This window comes from Vanellus vanellus (assembly GCF_965231255.1).
Source record: "Vanellus vanellus genome assembly, chromosome: 1".
NCBI classification, from domain to species: Eukaryota; Metazoa; Chordata; class Aves; order Charadriiformes; family Charadriidae; genus Vanellus; species Vanellus vanellus.
Window position 1 is genome coordinate 117,835,193 of NC_138905.1, and position 18,894 is coordinate 117,854,086.

Below are 18,894 nucleotides of genomic sequence, written 5' to 3' on the forward strand. Positions count from 1 at the left end.
AGCCTCCAGGGGAGGGAAAGAAAAACGTCTGCAGAGGAGGAAAACAACAGTGATGCAGCTTCTCCTCATGTCACTACTTTAGGGCATGCCTAAAGGAAAAGGTTTAGGTCCGGGCTAAATCGTAACATTAGAAGACCGAGAAACTGTCGCCCAATGATTTGAGACAGAAAGCTTTAATGAGAAGCTGCTTAAAGCACAAGGTCCCCTCAGGCCCCAAGTGCCACCACGATGCGAAACGCAGGAGCAAATTCCGTCAGGCTCTCGAGAGTAAAACGCGGAGCAGGCCGAAGCGCGGGGTCTGACCCTTTCTCCCCCGCTGCCTGGCGTGCCCAGACACTTCGCTGCCGACCAAGGACGCCCCGCTTCCCCCCCCCCCGGCCCTCACAGCACCGGGCCCCGCCCCCACCGGTTCGCCCGCGGCGGCGACGCCGCCGCCTGTAACTGCCACCGACGGCGACGACGACGCCTGTAACTGCCACCGCCACCGCCGTTACACAACGTTCCCCACCGCCAGGGGGCGGCTCACCCGCCCATTGGCTCAGGAGGCGGGAGCCGCTGATTGGCACACACCCACGCGCTGCCGCGACCCGTCCCCCTCGATTGGCCGAACCCCCGCGTAAGAACTGCGCCAGCAGACCGGTGAGCGCGCAGCGATTGGCCGCGGCGCTTCCGGGCCGCCCTATATAAGGGCCGCGGGAGGGGCGGGCCCTTAGTCCTCGGGCGGTGTTTGTGGGGGCCTGTGCTGTGCGCCGCTCTCCGGCCGCCGCGGGAACATGGCGACGCTGAAGGCCGTCTGCGTGATGAAGGGGGACGGCCCCGTGCAGGGCGTCATCCACTTCCACCAGCAGGCAAGGGCGGGCGCGACCCTATCGCTCTGCATTCCCCCCCGCTTCCCCTTGGGGTGGGTTCGCCCGGCCACAGTGCTGAGTCATTGTGCGGGGCAGGCGGCGCGGTTCTCTCTCCCCCTCCTCTCCGGCGGCTGCGAAGGCCGGTGGGAGTTGCACTGGGCGGGCACGTAGTGGGCCGCGGCCCCGCCGGCTGCGGTGGCGGGAAGGGCCGGGGCTGTTGCCCTTGTGCCTCGGGTTGCCGTAGCGCGTGTCGCCCTGTGTGCCTCAGCGCGAAGAAGGGGGTGAGCCGTGGCGGGGCCGGCAGCGAGCGTGTGCCCTCTGCTCTGCTCGGGGGTGTTGAGCTGAGCTCAGCGCTGGAGCCGGCCTTAGTCTTCCTACGGAGCTTGTTTAGCATTCTCAGAGTAGGGCTTAACGGAGCTTTAATTGTCAAATGGCCAAAGCCCTTTGAACACTTCAGTCACTTATACTCAGTGAACAAGTTGGGGCTGTATACACACAATACTGTATCCATCTGTAGAGGTGGAGTGACTTTAGGGGTACTTGCACTTCCAAATGGAAGTGCATGATTGTTCTCAAAAGCAAGCAATCTGATAAAAGGCATTCCTTTCACTTATTGCTACATAATAGGAAGGGTATATTTTAGGTGGCTAAATTAATGCAAGCATTCTCTGAAATATTGTATTGGCATATAGAATTGGGTAACGTAAGATAATTGTTTGTGTCTTTGAAATTGTAGTGGAGTCTCTAGTGCTTTCTGTTAACTAGGAAGCTTAGCTTCATTTGACACAAGACCATTTAATTATGTAGTCATTTTGGTGATAATAAATCCTTTTCATTAAAGGGTAATGGACCAGTAAAAGTTACTGGAAGAATCAGTGGCTTGACTGATGGAGATCATGGCTTCCACGTCCATGAATTTGGTGATAATACAAATGGTAAGGTGTCTGTCCAAGCTTTTGAGCTACAGCTGTAATGTGATTACTCAGCTTTAAAGAGCTTCTCTTACTGTTGTAGCAGCAACTAGTATAAGTGTACTTGGGTCTCATGACTGCAAGTCTGTGTTAAGAAATAATGACATTTCCTAAGGAATTGCTTCTCATTTAATACTTTGAAGATGTTTAGGCTGGTGTTCAAGGGCTGATGTATCAAGCACTGACCTAAATAGTTTTATAACCTAGCATTAAGGAATAAGAACACTTTCAGCTGAGCCCAGAGTGTTCTAGAGTGAGTAATCTTACTTTATTGAACTTGTAAACCTGTAGTAGGTTACTTACCTCCAGAGGATTAGTAGAACACTTAACAGGAGAGTAGCTTATTCCATCATTAGTGATGCAGCTTCCTCTGGCTATAGGAGGACTACCTTGGTGTACTGTATAAGCAACAGACTTTAAGCTGGCTACTTAAAAAACAAATCTACTTTTGATGGCTGTGTTCTGTTTCAGGGTGTACCAGTGCAGGTTCTCATTTCAATCCTGAAGGCAAGCAGCATGGTGGACCAAATGATGCAGAAAGGTGAGTTTAATGTGCCTGACCTCTTACTGGGTAGCTACTCTATGCAGTGGCCATCAAAGTGCTACATTGTGCTTGGGAGGGCACTTTATGAGTAATGCTAGGAAAATACCAGAATAAAACTGGTAATTCCTGCAGGACTTCTAAGGTCACTTAACAAAGGCTCTGATAACTGCAGCAATTTGTTAGACACCTTGGCTCCAAGAATGTGGGTAAAAAGTAGTCTTTTGGGACATATTCTTGGTTTTAGCATAGCTTGGGGAGAAGAAGAAATAAAGACTTTAGTGAGTGAAGGTTCCTTGGGGTACGAGTGGGGGGAGTTTGTGTGTTTAAGCCTTATTTGGTCAGTGGTGGTTTGCTTCTGTTTTGGGGCCAGCTTTTGACAATAAGGGCCCTAAACTGTCAATTGTTAAGCTGTGTGTAGGCTTGTCATGTGGCAGATCAGGATCATCAGTGGAAGGTGCTGAGGCTTTAGGAGAGACCGCAAAATTAATACAAAGCTGTGTGTGCCTGGGCACGGTGGCTTTTTATTTGGTGTGCTGGGCTGTTCTTACCCTGTTAGCTTAGGTACTCTACTACCTGCAGTATGTACTCCTCAGGGGCTGTGTGCAGTACAGGGTCTGATGCTTATGCTGAATATCTCTGTACCTCAGTAGGATCTGAGAGCTAGTTTTTCCCCTGGAAGCAGTTTTCATAGCCCAGTTACCTTCAGGGAACCCTTGCATGTTCGAGACTTGATGTCAGAGCAACTGGTTTATATAGCATGTTGACTGTTTGGAGACTGGGAAGGGGCTGCACAGGAGCTGGTTGCCACTGTGGTAGTGAGCGGAGCTAGGAGCACATGTAAAAGATAGGCTGGCCTTGCGCAGGTAGGGTCTGGAGTAGCATTGATACCAACTTGGTATTGTGATTAGCCTTTGCTCACATTTATGTCTGTAACTGCACCTTCCGTGACTGATGAATTCATACCTGGGTGATCAGTTGCATGCTAGACCAAGCAAGCTGGCTGCTAGCCAGCTGTCTGCATGACAGAGCAGCATGAAATGGTGTGCTCAGGGCCTTCACTGGCAGCCAGCTACTCCAGTACTAAAGGTCAAAGTTGCATGAACATCATGGCTTCTGCTGGTTCTGGATTGTCAAATCCTGCATCTGGTGTAACCTGCCTGCTTCACAGCTCTAGGCTGGGGAATTCCTTAGGAGGGTATAAGAACTAGATCATGCTTTTATCAGTGTGGAGTTGAAACAATTGGGACTGAAGCTTCCTGGAAGCTTAAATCAAGCAAATTCCTAAAGGGAAAACTGCCCTTGACCTGATTTTATAGGACTTGATTAAGTATGAAGTCGGTGCTATGCTGTTGAAGCTGCTAGTCAGTGTTCAGCGAGCTGAGCTGATCACCCTGCATGTGTGGAGAGTTTTGGAAACAAGTTGGTATTCAGTGTTCTGAATCTGGATAGAAGGGTCTTCCAGAACATCATCAAGTTGTCTTGAGTGAGTGGCTTATTTGAGGCAGATATGTTGGAAGTAATACACTGGAATGTCCAGAAGTTTGGTGAAAACTGAACTCCTTGAAGTTGAGTTTTTAAGGGAAGTCCTAGCGGAGGTCTAGCTTTGATTAAAAACTGTGTGGTAGGGTATAATGCCAAGCGTATGGGGAAAGTGCCAAGCAAACTGGAATGGTCATTGTTGGTACTGATTAGCGCTTCATGCATCCCCTTTGACCTCTCACTTGACAAACTGCTTTTACTAATCCTATTTAAACCTAAAGCCTGCAGCTGCTTGTGGAGTAGCTGATTTGTGATAGACATTAAAAGCTCTTAAGAATAGCAGTGGTGTTTACACCAAACCTTGTATGTGCAGGAAAGGTTATTTCACCTAATTTGAGAGACTTTCTTTGAGCAGAGGGAGATGCCATCAGCATGGAGGAATTCTTGGCTCTGAGTTGTACACTGTTGGTTTGGCTTGTTAGGGAGTGAGGGCATTCCTTTCCCCAAAGTTGATTACCCTTTCATTTTCAAGTTCTACCTAGGACTGAATTTTAATCATCTGTTGAATTAAAGAAGTTAAAATAGTGAAAGTGGTCAAGATCTGCTGGTGGTAGGACACATAAGCTCTTTCAGTTAAGTTGGAGTACTTGAGTGTAGTAACCATGGGTATTGTATTGTCCAGGCCATCACTTAGAAGAGCTTTCAATTCAACCAAGTTTTCTGTGAGTTTCTCTGCATCTTGTGTAGGCATGTGGGAGACCTTGGCAATGTGACTGCTAAAGGAGGAGTGGCAGAAGTGGAAATAGAAGATTCCATCATTTCTCTTAGTGGACCACACTGCATTGTTGGACGTACCATGGTGGTAAGTGTCTTGCTGCCTACTTGCACACTTTAAGGAACTCTAGAGCAGTCTTGACAGCAAGTGGAGACTTCTTGATTCTAGAGGCCAGTCCCTGGTGTTTGTTATAGAACTTACGGTGCAAGATTTCTAATGTAGGGACCTCTTTGAAGACCTGCCTGAAAGTCCTCTGTGTATTAGTATGGCACTTCACTGCCATGAGATCTTAACTTTCTGCCTGCCTTCTGAAGATGTTCCTCTCCGTTTAATTTTGCTTCTTCCAGCTGTGAGTGCCTAAAGCAACCTGATTTGAGGAAGGAACTGGCAGTCTGGCACAAATGCTGTCCCTGAAAGGCAGGGCAGTGGGCACTTTGGGGCACTTCTCACTAGTACTGGTCTGGTGTGACTTGTGCTACAGTGTCCCTGGGAGGGAGGGAGGCAGAGGCTGAGTGGACTTGGCCACCCATGAGCATAGTCAGTCTTGTTTCCCTTGGGACTCCAAGCATGTGTTGAGATCGCCATACTCCGGCAGGAAGCAGGCTTGGCTGAGGAGCAAGGAGATGTGCAGTGCAGCACTCCGGATGGCTGTCAGCCTTGTGTGTTGTAAGCGTGACCTTGAATGTCAAGTCCAAGTTTGCTCTTAGACTCGTATGACTTTTTTGAAACATGGGTTTCTGTTGACATCCAGTTCAAACAAGTTCAGCTGAAGGCAACTTAGCTTTTTAGAAAAGTCTAGTCTTAATTTTTTAGAATGCCAAATTGATGCTCATGCAGCATTACATAATTACAATAGGTTCTCTGTTGTGTAACAGCCTGCTGGTGGCTGGCTATACTGCTGTCACCGCTGCTACTAATGTGAGTAGTGAAAAATGTTGATGAGTTATGCAATAACATGAATTAAGGTATTTTCAATTCTCTTTTAGGTCCATGAAAAACGCGATGACCTGGGTAGAGGTGGAGATAATGAGAGCAAATTAACTGGAAACGCTGGCCCGCGTTTAGCTTGCGGTGTAATTGGAATAGCAAAGAGCTAAGTATTGTACCTGAAATGCTTAAGATGAGTGATAAGTGGGCTGTATTTCATTGCAAATGCTGTACTTGCCCTTCCTTGTGCAAGCAAAAGATGTATCACTTAATCTCATTACTACTCTGCATTCTGAGTATCACTTAAACTGGTGAAGACTGACATAATTTTGTATGATATATATTGCAATTAAAGTGACCCTGATGGAATGTCTCTCTAGTCTTCTGCTAAAACATCTGCTGTAACCATTAAGTATAACTTCACTAACTGGAACTCCCATTCTGCATAATGGAAGATGTTTAGTGGTGATCACATCCTGAACACCAAAACTTCTGGTACATAGTGTGATTTGGAGGATTAGCCTTAACAAGCTTTGGCAAGACTACTCACCAAAGAGCAGTAGGCACTGCGTGTATCAGGGCTTCCTCCTGGTAAAGTTGCAGCATCTGTAGGTTTCATACTTGTGTAATAAACTTGCTGGGCAAATACACCTTGGTCTCCCTGTCTATAAAAAAAAAAAAACAACACCAAACTCCTACCTGCTAACTTGCTAACATGGAAAAGTAGGCTTGGATGTCATAATGTCACCAACAGCATCCAACAAGTTGCCTCTAGCCAGTAACCCTGGAACAACTAAGACCTGAGCTCAATCAGTATGTTTCTTGTTACTTGCATTCTCATGTGTTTTCCTGAGACAGAAGGCCATGATCTGTGGTAACAACCTGACCCCCTTGGCATGTTGCAGCCAGGGAGGTTTGTGTACCGAAGGACAACTGCTGTGTTGCAGAAACACCTTCTTGCTGTAAAAGGTTATGGTGTGTAACCCTTGTGATGGTCTGGTGTGGCTGCGAAGTGTGTATGTGTGAAGATGCCGTAAGATCATAGAGTGGTCTGGCTCCAACATGTGTCCTTGTGCCTCATCTGGGCCTCTGGCTGTGCGGGTTGGGTTGTTGTGGGCTGGTGTGCGGTGGAAGTCTGGATGTTTTGGTAAGGACAATGCCTTTCTTCATGCTGTTCAGGAGTGTGGAACAGGCCTTTCCTTAAAAAGGACAGAAGTTCTACATTTAATTTCATAAAGCTTTTCAGTAGTGTAATCACTGTGTGCTAGTGCCAGCTTTCATTATTTTTCTTGTATGTACCTCTTAAACACAGATTTCCAAGTCTTTTAATAGAGAAAATTATTAATTTTAATGTAGACTTGTATCAACATTCCTTTATCCTTGTACATAAGAGATATTCATGGAAGTAGTTGGTTGTAGTTCTAGACACCCAGACTGCAGTATAGCATGTTACAGATGAAATGGCTTTTGGTAGTATAGCAAGAATACTGTAAAAACACTTAAAAACTTACATTCATTGCAGGTGGCAAACAATTGTGTGTACAGTCTCTACCCACCTGTACTTCTTCCAGTGGATTAGTCTATGCTCTGATTTAGCTGCCACAGCAGAACTAAGATAGTGGCTGCACATTTCGGCTCCCTCCTTGAGCACTGGGTGATGCAGAACACTGAACATACACAAATACCACCATCACCTCTTGGCGTTCCAGAAGTTCAGAGGAAGGTTATGTTGTCTGCCCTTTCCCTAAGGGGGCAAAATGGCAAAAGCTTGGCAACTGTAGGTGGAGCTGTAGTGGAATGAGAGCTCTGGCAGCTCTATCGCTTGCCTCTGCTCCCACCTCTTCTCAGTGCTGAGCCTTGTCACTTTGAAAGCCTGGTGTATGCAGATCTAGACTTTCAAACCTGTTTTCTCTCATTAGGTTAACTGTCTAGCCTCAAGTCAATGCTGTGTTGAAGGATGCATAAGTATTGCTCAGTTTATGTACAAACATATCATTGTAACTGGCAGGCATAGGCTCCATAACCAAGGTATTAATTGCGAACGCTGTAGTCTTTATCAGCAGCGGATGCTTACAGTGAGCTAGTTAATCTTTCAGTACAAATTTCTGGCTTACTTTATAAAGCCAGAAGTTTGATAGTTGTAGAAGGGTAGGATACAGTTATGCTGGTGATGCTGTATAGATGGTGCATCCCCAGCAGCAGGATTATTGTACAATTACCACTGTGGAAGGCAGTAAGAAACTTGTGCAAAGGACATGCAAGGTTTTCCTAGGCTTTGATTTCAATTTCCTAAAAAGGGAAACGGAGACAACGGGAGGTGGTATTTGTGTGAACAGATAAGCCTTCTGTCTTTCATTCTTGTCTTAAAATCCTTTAATAAAGTGTGTTCATTAAAAAAAAATCCTACCTCCTTACAGAATTATATCAGTTTTTACTAAGACAAGTCTTAAACATAAGACATAAATGTCTGATTATGTATGAAAAAAGTTAGTTCCACTGGCCCAGCATGAAACAAACATTAAGGACACAAGTTTTAACACATGGAAGTTGAGTTCACTACAAGTATGTAAACAGGTGGTTTTTTTCTCTTTATTCTGCTATTGCAAGAACATAAAAATATATGTCCTCTCCCCCAGTCCATAACTCCACATTTGCTTTCCCTCCCCCCTCCCTCACCCAGAATAAAATCCCTCTGCCGCAGAGCAGCTATGAAAAAGTACTGATGTAAGAAAGCAGCTGCCCTTCACTTTTAGGGAAAAAATCCAACTTCAAAAGTAGAACACACCTATATCAATCAAGAAGAAAAAAAAAGTGATAAAGAAAATTAAATATGCACAGGATTCAATTTTTCCACTATGCTTCAGAGTTAAACAAGCTTCAACTGAAGGCCGGGTGCCACCCCAGCCTGGTGGCCTGTGCATGGCCGACAAGGCAGGCAGAGGGTACAGGGCCCCGGCAGTGCAGCACAGCCCTCTTTCGGAGCGGTTTGCGCCCGAAGGGCCGAACCCCAAGCACTAGTATTTGCCCTCTTCAAATTATTACTTCAGTGACGTGAAGAGAAGGTGGTAAAACTTACACAAGTAGGAGAAAATGCTCTCTTTGTCCATCAGGCCGATAGGTACAATGCTTAGGTGGGTAAAAATTTTAAACCTACCTCTTGCGGGATTACAGGAGGTAGAGATCATTAACACAGACAACAGTAGCAGCCCAGACTGGGGTGAATGAAGAGGCAGCATTTAAAAGTCCTCACGCACTCTCGCCTCCCGTCCTTTTCCCAGCCCCATTTAAAAAAAAATAGGTTAGCATTTTATATTGTGTTTTGGTGCCTTTGATTTCTCTTTCACCTCACTTTCCAAAAGAAAAAAAAAGCATCAATGAATAACAAGTACAAAAGATGCGGGACTGGTACGCTTCCTAGCCCACCACACACAGTAATTTTGTAATGTTACAAGCAGAGCAGACTTGAGTATGCCTGAAGGTGTCCACTTTTTTTAAAAAAGGCTAATTAGGGCAACATTTACCACAGAACCAGTTGGAAGGGGGGGGGGGGGGGGTGAGGGAGAAAAAAAAAGAATTGATTGCATTGCAAACACTAAACAGTTAACTCTTCAATTAACATTTTAAAACCTCTAACTTTTACCTAGTATGGTCAAGTAATCATTAAAATGCAGCAATCTAAAAATCAAGATGACTATTACAAATAAAAATTTGCTTCTGTGAATAGCTACACAAACAGATGTATTTCTTTTAACAAATATAAACAGAACAGTCTAATTTAGACTCCAATACAGCATTAACAGTTCAAACTTTAAGATGTTGAACACTCCTTTTCCACTTCAGTGCAGCGTAGGAAGAATAGCACACGTTAAAGTTTGTTACGAAAATAGAGTTTATTAAAAACACATCCCTATTGTTTTGAGGAGCTTTCACCGTTACCTTTTCTTAAATTAAAAAAAAAATAGAAAGCACTTCTACTTCTGATTTGTAAACTTTTTAAAGTCAAAACTTTAAAAAAGTTACAGCAAAAATGGGTAATATTTTAATCATATCTTCAGTATCTCATGTTATGTTGTGGCTATTTTAAATAGAAGGGAAGCAATCAAATTGCTTACAATTCCCCACTGACTACTGAGGGGCTGTGATATAAGCAGAAGCAAGTATAATACAGCAAACTGTACAACTCTAAAGCTCTACACTCCAACAAATGTCACTGTCCTCTTTCGACAACTGCCAGTCTCTAGCGAGGAGCCTCCGCCGCTGAGCCCATATCCTTTTCCGCCTGTTCCACAGATGAGGTAGCCTCGGATGGTAACTCTTCCACAGGTTTTACACCTGTAGGTTCAGACTCTCCCGTGGGAAGTTCTGAAACAATGTCTGCATCTTCCATTTTGCTGCTATGAGATTCATGGTTTTTGTCACCATCTGCCCTGTCTGTCATCTCTGGTTTTTCCTTGCCTCGATTTTCTTCCTTGTCTCTGCGAGACTCCCTGTCTCGCGAATCTCTCTCTCTGTCTCGATGGCCACTGGACCGCCTGTTTCTGTCCTCCAAGTCTCTGTGTCTATCGCGCTCAGGGCTTCTTCGTCCCCAGTCTCGCCTGTCACGATTACCGAGTCGCTCGTGATCTCTGTCATCGTTGCGGTTACCGTAGCGCTCGCGATCGTTTTCTACCCGATTTCCAAAAGATCTCCTGCCATACCTTTCCTGGTCTCTGTTAGGCGTGAACGTCTGCCTGTCGTTCCTAAACTGCCTCCCATCTCTGTTATCCTCGGGTCCGCCCGGCCCCCCGCTTCCTGGCATCCCCCCAGGTCTCACAAAGTGACCCGGTGGTGGGAAGGGAGTTTTCATTCCATGGGGAGGAGGCATCCCGAAGCCCCCTGGCCCCGGCGGGGGCCCTCTGTGCATCATGTGGGGAGGCATGTGTCGTGGTGGCATCAAGGGAAACCGCTGCAGAGGAGGGGGTGGCATTCCTGGCGGTCGCTGGAGTGGTATCAACCCAGGCCGGGCACCCAAGAGGCCGGTGGATGGAGTCTGCAACCCGACAACAGGGGCTGGCGGGGGGGGTGCGACTCCCTGAGTGCCTGAAACAAGCAAACACACACACACAAAGTAAAATCAGAGGCTGGCAGGAGGGAAACAAAAGAAGCATTTTCATAATTTCAATAACATCCTGAAATGATCTTGTGAGATGAGTTTACACCAAACTTGCGGGGGGAGGCGCGGAGAGCAGCCTGCAAAGCTTCCTGTGCTGGTTTACATACTGTAAGGATAGCACCATCTTTAAACAGGAGTTTGTGTCGTGCTAGGAGTAATTAATATGCAAAGAGTAGTAACTAATCACGTATCCTAAAGGCTTCCTTTCGTGAAGAAGCCGTTGCCATTTTGCAGGTCAGAGCTCTCCCTGATCAGTGCCTCGCTTCTTCAACTGACTGCTGACTGAAACACCTTCCTCATAGGTTATGCTTTCCAGGCTTCCTAATTAAAGACACCTCACCTCCTTTAGTTAGCTTTAAAACCTTTCTCCTCAATTACAAACATCAGCCAAATTGTATCTGACTAAAATGCTTAAGATTTGAACTGGTCATCAACAAGATTTTCACCGTGCAGAAGAGGCAGGAGAGGCAGTACGCTGTGATGGGAGAGGTGAAGTCAGAACAGGGCTGGAGTAGGAGCAGGAGATCACAGACAGTTCAATTTACCGTTCCAGAGAAAGGGGATACATCAACGTTTAATTTTAGTAGAATAAAACTTGCAATGTAAACTAAAAGGAAATGCAAGAGGTAATTTCTGGATTATTTTTTTTTAAATACAACCTTCCATCCTTTGTAACACATATTCAACACCAGCTATTTTCCGTATTTATTTCTGGACTCCTGTTGTTCACGTGGTCTCCGTAAGAGGAAAAAAACCCCTGACTCTCAAAACATACCGTTTGAGAAAGCTCAGCCCAACGCTTGTTGACATCAACACCACGAGCCAAAATGAACGAGGATTCCCGAGCTCCAGATGAGGAGCTTCACACCAATGAGCGTGTGCCAGCTTATCTCCGGTGCCTCCTTTTGTTTGAATGAGTAACACTATTGTCTCGTGTTCTCGTAGCCTTTATGCTGGATCTATCTGCTCTTTCTGCTCACTGGCAGTTATTTACCCGAAAATAAGCTCCATATCTGAGAAAGCATGTGCTGTTTTTTAAACTCCCGAACTGAAATTTAAAGGAATCAAGAGTTACCAGCGGAACAAGCGCAAATCTCTCCTAATCCATCTTGCATTCCTTTATAGATTTGTTGAGACTATAAATAATGTTTTATTTCCACATATATTAATAAAAATGAAAGTTAAGAATGCATGTTACATGAAATTTTGTAACTCCTGCTCTGGGTAAAACTAGAATGTGCAATAGCTATTAATTAATACTAGAATTAAATACCTGGCAGTGTCATCAGCAAAAACTGCACTTTGATTTCAGCTTAACGAGCATGGTGGAGCAGAAATCCCTAATAACCTTTCATTCAGCTATCGCAGGTTCCCTCTTCCTCCATCTGCTTTATTTGGCATTTCTATCCCAAACATGCCAGAGCCTTCCAAAGAACATACATGGTGCCCCTTTCATAACACCACTTCTTTTGCTTGAGAACATCTCTAACAGAAACCTTTTTTCCTGAGTGCTCTTTAAATGCCTATTAGAAGGAAATTATATTTTGCCGATCAGGAGAACTCAGGTAACAAAGATCTGAATATTCTTCCAGTCCACGGTATCATCTTACCTTCCCCTCCAAGCAGTCACTTTTAAGACACGGCTTGATAGGTCACACTCTTTGAAAGAAACATTTCAAGCAGCAACACCATATTTTTGGTGTTGTTTTTTTTTTTTTCTTCTTTTTTTTTTTTTCAAATTGCACAGCCTTCCCCCCTCTTCCTGTCCATCACCAGGGCTGTAAATCATCTAGTTTAAACTCCTCCCGTGCCTTAGTACTACAGATCTGACGAGACAGACATATGGCTAATGATGTCATCCAAGAATGTTATTTTGCTGAATTCTGGAGTCTGGGGATATTTCTGTTGATAAGTAAAGCCTTCCACAGAAGATTAAAAATAAGGCAGAAAAGAATAACCAAGATCTAATGAGCTGAAGAGGATAAGCATATGCTTCTGCTCTATAGCAGCAGAGTAGATGGGGGTTACAACAGCAGGAACACGAGGCAAGTGTGAAAAGCTCTTTTAAATTTAACAAGTACAAGTAATCTAATGTCTCAACCTTCCTTCTACACAAAATGCAGCACAGATGCAGCATAGCGGTACCTGAAACTCATTCTCTTTCAATCTGGACTGCATGAGCAGGGTAGCTGAAGGCTTTTTATTTTAAATCAGCCCACTCAAATTTTGAGGCTGAAGTACACCGTAGAAAGAACTATTAGAGCTTCCTCACCGTGCTGACAAATCAGGCACCGATTAAAAATTTCTTCTGAAAGGGCTGTCCAGAAACACACCCAAGTTTACTGAAAATTAGTGACAAAGACTGTATGCACAATGTCTAGGAAAATTTAAAGCCATTTGCTGTCTTCTATAGGGAAAGACAGGATGTAAAATTTAAATAGTTTGTCAAACTTGAAAGGAAGTACCAGAGCTCCTAGGGAAGCAATAAAGTGATTTAACGACCATCTCATACCTGTGCAGACAAGTGACGGAATTTATCTGCCCCAGCCTGTATTTTATTCATTTGTTCGTAACTTGTAAGCCTTTTCATAGATAGCAGCTAACCTTGTCTGCTTGCTGATGGGTATGAAATACAACCACCCCTTTCACCAGCTGTTTGTTCTGCATAACTTGGCTAAGACATGGTTTTTATTACACAACATGGCTTTTAATACTGGAGATATATAATCCTCAGGCCTTGCACCTAATATGTTACTCTGTTTAAAAATGTGTAAAAATATAGATTCACAACTTAATTTTCATTTGTAACTTTTACCAGTGATGCATAGTGAAGGGTCCTCGGAACTTGCAAAGGGTGTTTACTATGAAGAACGCAGATGCAAGTGTACTAGGAAAACCCATCGCCAACCACAAGCATTGTTTCAGAGGTGCAAGAACAATCACACAGTGTCAAAAGTTTCATAATTTCACTTTACTCGTAAGACATAGACCAAAATGCTATAGCTGTCCTGAAGAAGAGTCTTCTATCCAGAGAGGTCACAGGAGTCATCCTTACTGTTTCCATAAATTAGGTAAAAAGCCCGACTTCTGTGTCACTGTAATTCCATTTCTGATTATCTTCTCTTCTGGCTGGACAAAGGCCATGTTCCCTTGTGATAATTATCAGTGTTAACAAACACTAACATAACTGAGAAGCATAGCATCTGATTATTTTTTAACTCAACTGTGCTCAATATAAGTGATTACAGCATCTCTTATAATCTGTTAAATTACTTCTCAGCTGTGCTGTTACAAAAAAGCAAGTGGAGGAATGGTGTTTTCTGTATCTGACAGAGGAATTCTGCTTCACATAGACCTCCTTTGCAATGCTGATGGAAATATATATGAGGCCAAGAAGCCAAAAGCTTACGCTTCCAGCAGAATGGGCTAAAAGTTTACACTTTTAAGTTTGATGCTGATGTCCTGCAACATTTAGCATGTCACATTAATTCTCCCATCGTTCTCCAGTGGGGAATGTTGCATCTTAAAACTAGAGCATTAAATACTACCAGGAAGTTCTTGAAAGAGGGATAATTTTGTAAGTCTTGCATCTTTTTCTGGAGTCTGATACAGAATCCTTTAGACTAGGCCAAGACTGTAAAGAAAGAAGCCTAACCTTAAGTGCCTAAATATTGATTCACAGCTTAAATAACTTGACATAAATACCAACATTTTTCAGGGTTGTCAATGCCCACCACTGAAGCCAGTAGGAGCTTGCTTCTATTTGTGTAAGATGCTTAAACAAGGGCGTAAGAGTCAAACTATGTTATGTGTACAGTGTTGGTTACTGCTATTAAGACTTCTAAAATTCCTGCTTTATAAAACATAAACACTAAACTGATCCAGGTCAAGGGAATCATCAAGGCAAAACTGAATTCCGTGAATGATGCTTAAGAGTTCATGTTCCCTTACCTCTGAATTCTCATTTGGTAGTATTAAGAAAGCAAAAGCAACAGTCATATATATAATTAACCAACATGCAGTGTTCATTCTGCTCTTAAAATGGGCCATCACAAGAAATCTGGAAATGTATTAGGTTTATCACTGTTCATCTCCTGTATTAATAAAAAGTTCATCCTTCCTGTGAAGGATCCATTTGATATCCATTTGATAATATAGTAATACTCCGATAAGCACAGAGAATATCGTAGTCTGTCTTTTATAATTTAATGCAGATCGCAAAAAGACCACGTAGTTACTTAAGAACAAACCAGCAAGGGAGAAAAGAATAATAATTCAGCATGCATTAACAGGAAGCGAATACCAAGTTCAATGAGAACTACAGTATGATTAATCTTTGGTAACATGTAATTATCATTGTAGGAATTTTGGTAAAAAGAGCACTAGACCAGAACCTAAAAACTGCAATATGGTGTATTTAATCAAGATAATAGATCACAGAATATGAATATTCGAAACACAGCATCTGCAACAGCAGTTTATTACTGGTCCAAATTACAGCATTTGCTCAACACTAAGAACAAGTTGGCAAATCAAAAATGATTTAAAAGCCTGTCACTTTCTGCAATATGCACACATAAAAGGAGTCTAAAAATCTGCTTTGCAGATCGTTTAAAAAATGACGTATGAGCACACACTCACAAAACCAGTCAGTCTGGATAATCTTGTTCAAATTAAGAACAAGAAGCTATAACAGCAGAGAATATGATCAAGGATACAACCCAATCAAAACAACCTGAGGGTGGTTTGTAGAAATAAGCACAAAAAAATTCAGACACCATGTCCATGAGGGATCACTCCTCTGAAGCACAAATGTGTCTTTGTTGGAAGTGATGAAAGAATTACATTTTAGGAACGAATGAAATTAGTGGAGATGAAACAGAACGTAACTTACATTACTAAGAAAGCATATGAAATCTTACAATAATCAATTTAGAATTACCATATAAAAACTGAACAGATAGATAAGCTTCATTTTGAAGTTACAAAAATTAGAAAAGAGCTCCTGCGTTTGTACAGATTACATAAGGTGTTCTCAAGCAAGGTTTAAGTTTCTATGACAGTCTCTTCAGAGCAATCTTCATTCCTTGAATTCAGCCTGCTGAAGTTCTTCTATCCTGCCCAAATATCCGAAGAACACCTCTTCATTCTTCATGTTACACTACTCAAGCCCCTTCAACCCTATTTCCCCAAGCAGAGTCCTCATGACATACTTCATGATGCTGTCAAACAAATCTTTCTTCCACCTTCTTCTCTCAGCTTGGAGAACCACATCATGGGAACGTTTTACCAGCAGTTTGAGGACTTCGTGAGAAACCAGTCACATGATCAGTCATCTATTCAAATTGCTAAACCATGTACTTGTGAACATGAGGTCCTTTAGTCTGAAGCATTTGACTTCCCTTGTCTGCACTTTCCCGTGGCTAACTGGGGGTGATGCTGTACCTACTCATTTACTTTGTTCAGCTCATGTGCCTCTGACCTATACAAGACTGTAGGTCAGATACTAAGGCTACATTTAAATTGTCAAGCCTGAAAGTACTTCTGGGCTCCAGGACTGGGATGCATATGTAGATTGCACCTCATGTCCGCAGGCGTGGTGAAACCCTGGCACACTCCATTTCCCATGCTTTGATTTCCCTAGGAGTGAAACCTGACACACAGAATGGAAAGGAAGGAATGACGATGTAGCCTGGCCGGCTCTTGAACTCAGAGGATGGGGAAGGCAAGACTTAAGGGACAATTCTTTGCTATCTAGATCAGCACGAGTGGTGGAAAACATCACCTTATTCATGTTTTTCTTCCAGCCTAAGGAGAGACCAGATCTTGACTCTCACACGCAGAGCTAAGCTCAATCAATACGTGAATCAGAGCGGTTTTAAGAAGACAGTTTCATTTGTGTTAACTTACTGAAAAGTTTTAAAAGCAAAGACAACTGATACTAATATTTTATCTTTAATAATGTAAAATACTATAATCTGTTTCTTCTAGTTTTCTTGTACCTTATATCAGATTGTGAACACTCCTCCTTAACTCCAAAATGTCAGGATGGAAGGATTTTAAAATGCTATTACTTAAGTAAACACAGGTATCTTAAGCTATTATGTCAGGACTACTCTGTAAGATCACACATGCAATCTTATAAAAAGAAAAAAAACTCTCCTATCCCCTTTGTTGATGAGACTGAATGTTGAGAGAAGTCACTCTGACCACATGAACAACTTCAACTCAACTATTCAGTAAACAAGTTAATAAACACAAAGGCAAGTTCTTGATCTTCAGATTTATCAAATTCAGCTATCTTGAATTTGTAAGAATAAAAAAAGCTACTGTCCAAGTAACTAATGTGGGTATATAATCTACTTCACTCCAAATTAAATTTTGTAAAACCTTTTTCTTTTGTGTTTAGAGATGTAGCAAACTGCAGAGTAACTTAATACATTCCAAAGGCTTGGAATAAGAAGTTCATGTTATGCTGTACAAGACATAGTACCGTGAAATTTCAAAAATCTGGTAATATAGTATCACAATTACAAAAAGCATAACTTCATCATTAAGATGTGAATGTCTTAAACGTACAGTCCAATAATCCTTATCACTGCAAAATTCTCTCAATCCGTGGTGCCACCACAGAATTTTTTTTCAGCTTTTCTCTGCTTGCCGAGTGTCCAAGATACTCTAAAACAATGCTGGTTTTGCATATCTGCTTTGACAGATTTTAAAAAGCAGACTGATTTTCAGAGAGAAGCAGCTCTTCACTTTTTGAAAAGGGCCTTTTAAAAGGTCTTATTTTGAGTTTCCAAAAATCACTAGTCACGGCTGGAAAATGTAGCCATCAATTCCAATAGAACAGTTAGCTCTCAGAGACAAATCTCTGGAGTTTTGCCAGTGTACACTGTAAAGTTCTGGGCAGAAACACACTAAAACAAAATTATCTTTTTCATTCACTTGTTAGGCTCTCATTTAGAGGTCTGAAATCCCATAAATGTAATAGTCTCATTAAAATTTGGAGGAAACAAGTCTCTTGAGTATATTCTGGACACTAACCCATAAAAGGCCATCCTAAAATAAGTATTTAGCAGACATCTGTAACGTTACACAGTATACACTCTCTTTAAAAATCTGATCAAGTTCATATCGTATTGTGAAAAGTAATTTCTGTAAGATATCCAAAGTTAGCTTGGTTTTGCTAGTCAAAATATAATTTTGTAATATTTAAGTAAGTTAACATATTGTTAAAAAGGTTTAAAAACCTATAATATTGCAGGGTTGAATAAAAGCTGTTGGTTTTCATTTTATTAAAATAATAGATTAATAATTAACTATTAAGAATTGATTTTATTAACATAATTTATTCCATACATAAAAAGTATACCATATTTTCACACATATAAAAAAATACTGTTTCTCTCTGTCATTTTTCTTTCACATCTAATAGTTGAGTCTAAAACATAGCTCATATGTCATACAGACGTTTTGCTGTAAGTTAATTTTTTATATGGTATAACCTTAATTTGTTGAAAGTAGATAGCATTTCGCTCTGTCCTGAATTTGTAAGTTAAACATTATAGCTTTTTTGTTTCTTCAGAAAAAAGATCTTCAACAATAAAAAAAAAAAAATCACTGCTCCTTCTGCACAGAACTAAGCCTCTAAAAATTATTTAAAAGCCTACAGAAGGGCAGAAATTTCAACAAGTTTATAAAAATCTGCTTTGCTTTCCCACAAATTGTAAGTCAGTAGCAAATTCAAAATCATATTTTCAATGCAGGGAACAATAAACTGAAGAATACATACAAAAATGAACTTACCAAGAAGTGGAATAGCTTGGGTGACAGGAGCAGGTACATTAGTAGGTGCTACAGGAGGTGGAACAGTCGCATATATTTTTGAACTATCGGTAGTTTCAGCATTCCCTCTGGATCCAGAAACCACTGTTGGGATGGGATTTCCTACAGATGAATCTTTCGTAGTGTCTTCATTCACACCAGTTGCTGTAGCTAAGAAACAATGCATTGACATATTAAAAAAAAGTCAGCTTTTCTGCTTGCATGAAACCTCCCTTCTACTGCCGCTTGCCCAGGATTTAAACACTTACAGTTTGGGATGTTTACTGCCGGAGTGTGAGGAACAGATACTGGAGGAGTTATAGGCGGTGGTGGCCCAGGAGGAAGAAAGCCTATAAAGAGGTATATATTAA

At 42.3% G+C, this 18,894-nt stretch overlaps 2 protein-coding genes across 3 annotated transcripts in view; one reads left to right on the forward strand and one right to left on the reverse strand.

Annotated features, from left to right (window-relative positions):
* Window positions 1–699: 699 nt before the first annotated feature.
* On the forward strand, window positions 700–6,194 carry SOD1 (superoxide dismutase 1). The gene is made up of 5 exons (XM_082498231.1): window positions 700–848; window positions 1,690–1,783; window positions 2,291–2,360; window positions 4,590–4,704; window positions 5,604–6,194. Exons 1-5 carry the CDS (start codon window positions 774–776, stop codon window positions 5,712–5,714), a joined length of 465 nt encoding a protein of 154 aa, XP_082354357.1. The 5' UTR covers window positions 700–773; the 3' UTR covers window positions 5,715–6,194.
* Window positions 6,195–9,143: 2,949 nt separating this feature from the next.
* The window catches only part of SCAF4 (SR-related CTD associated factor 4), a 47,411-nt gene continuing 37,660 nt past the window's right edge, over window positions 9,144–18,894 (reverse strand). For both annotated transcript variants that reach the window (XM_082488551.1, XM_082488550.1), the window contains 3 exons: window positions 18,793–18,873; window positions 18,506–18,694; window positions 9,144–10,623 (listed from right to left, as the gene is read on the reverse strand). In XM_082488551.1, coding sequence (XP_082344677.1) covers window positions 9,782–10,623; window positions 18,506–18,694; window positions 18,793–18,873 — 1,112 coding nt within the window. In that variant the 3' untranslated portion in view covers window positions 9,144–9,781. The remainder of the gene's footprint in view (window positions 10,624–18,505; window positions 18,695–18,792; window positions 18,874–18,894) is intronic.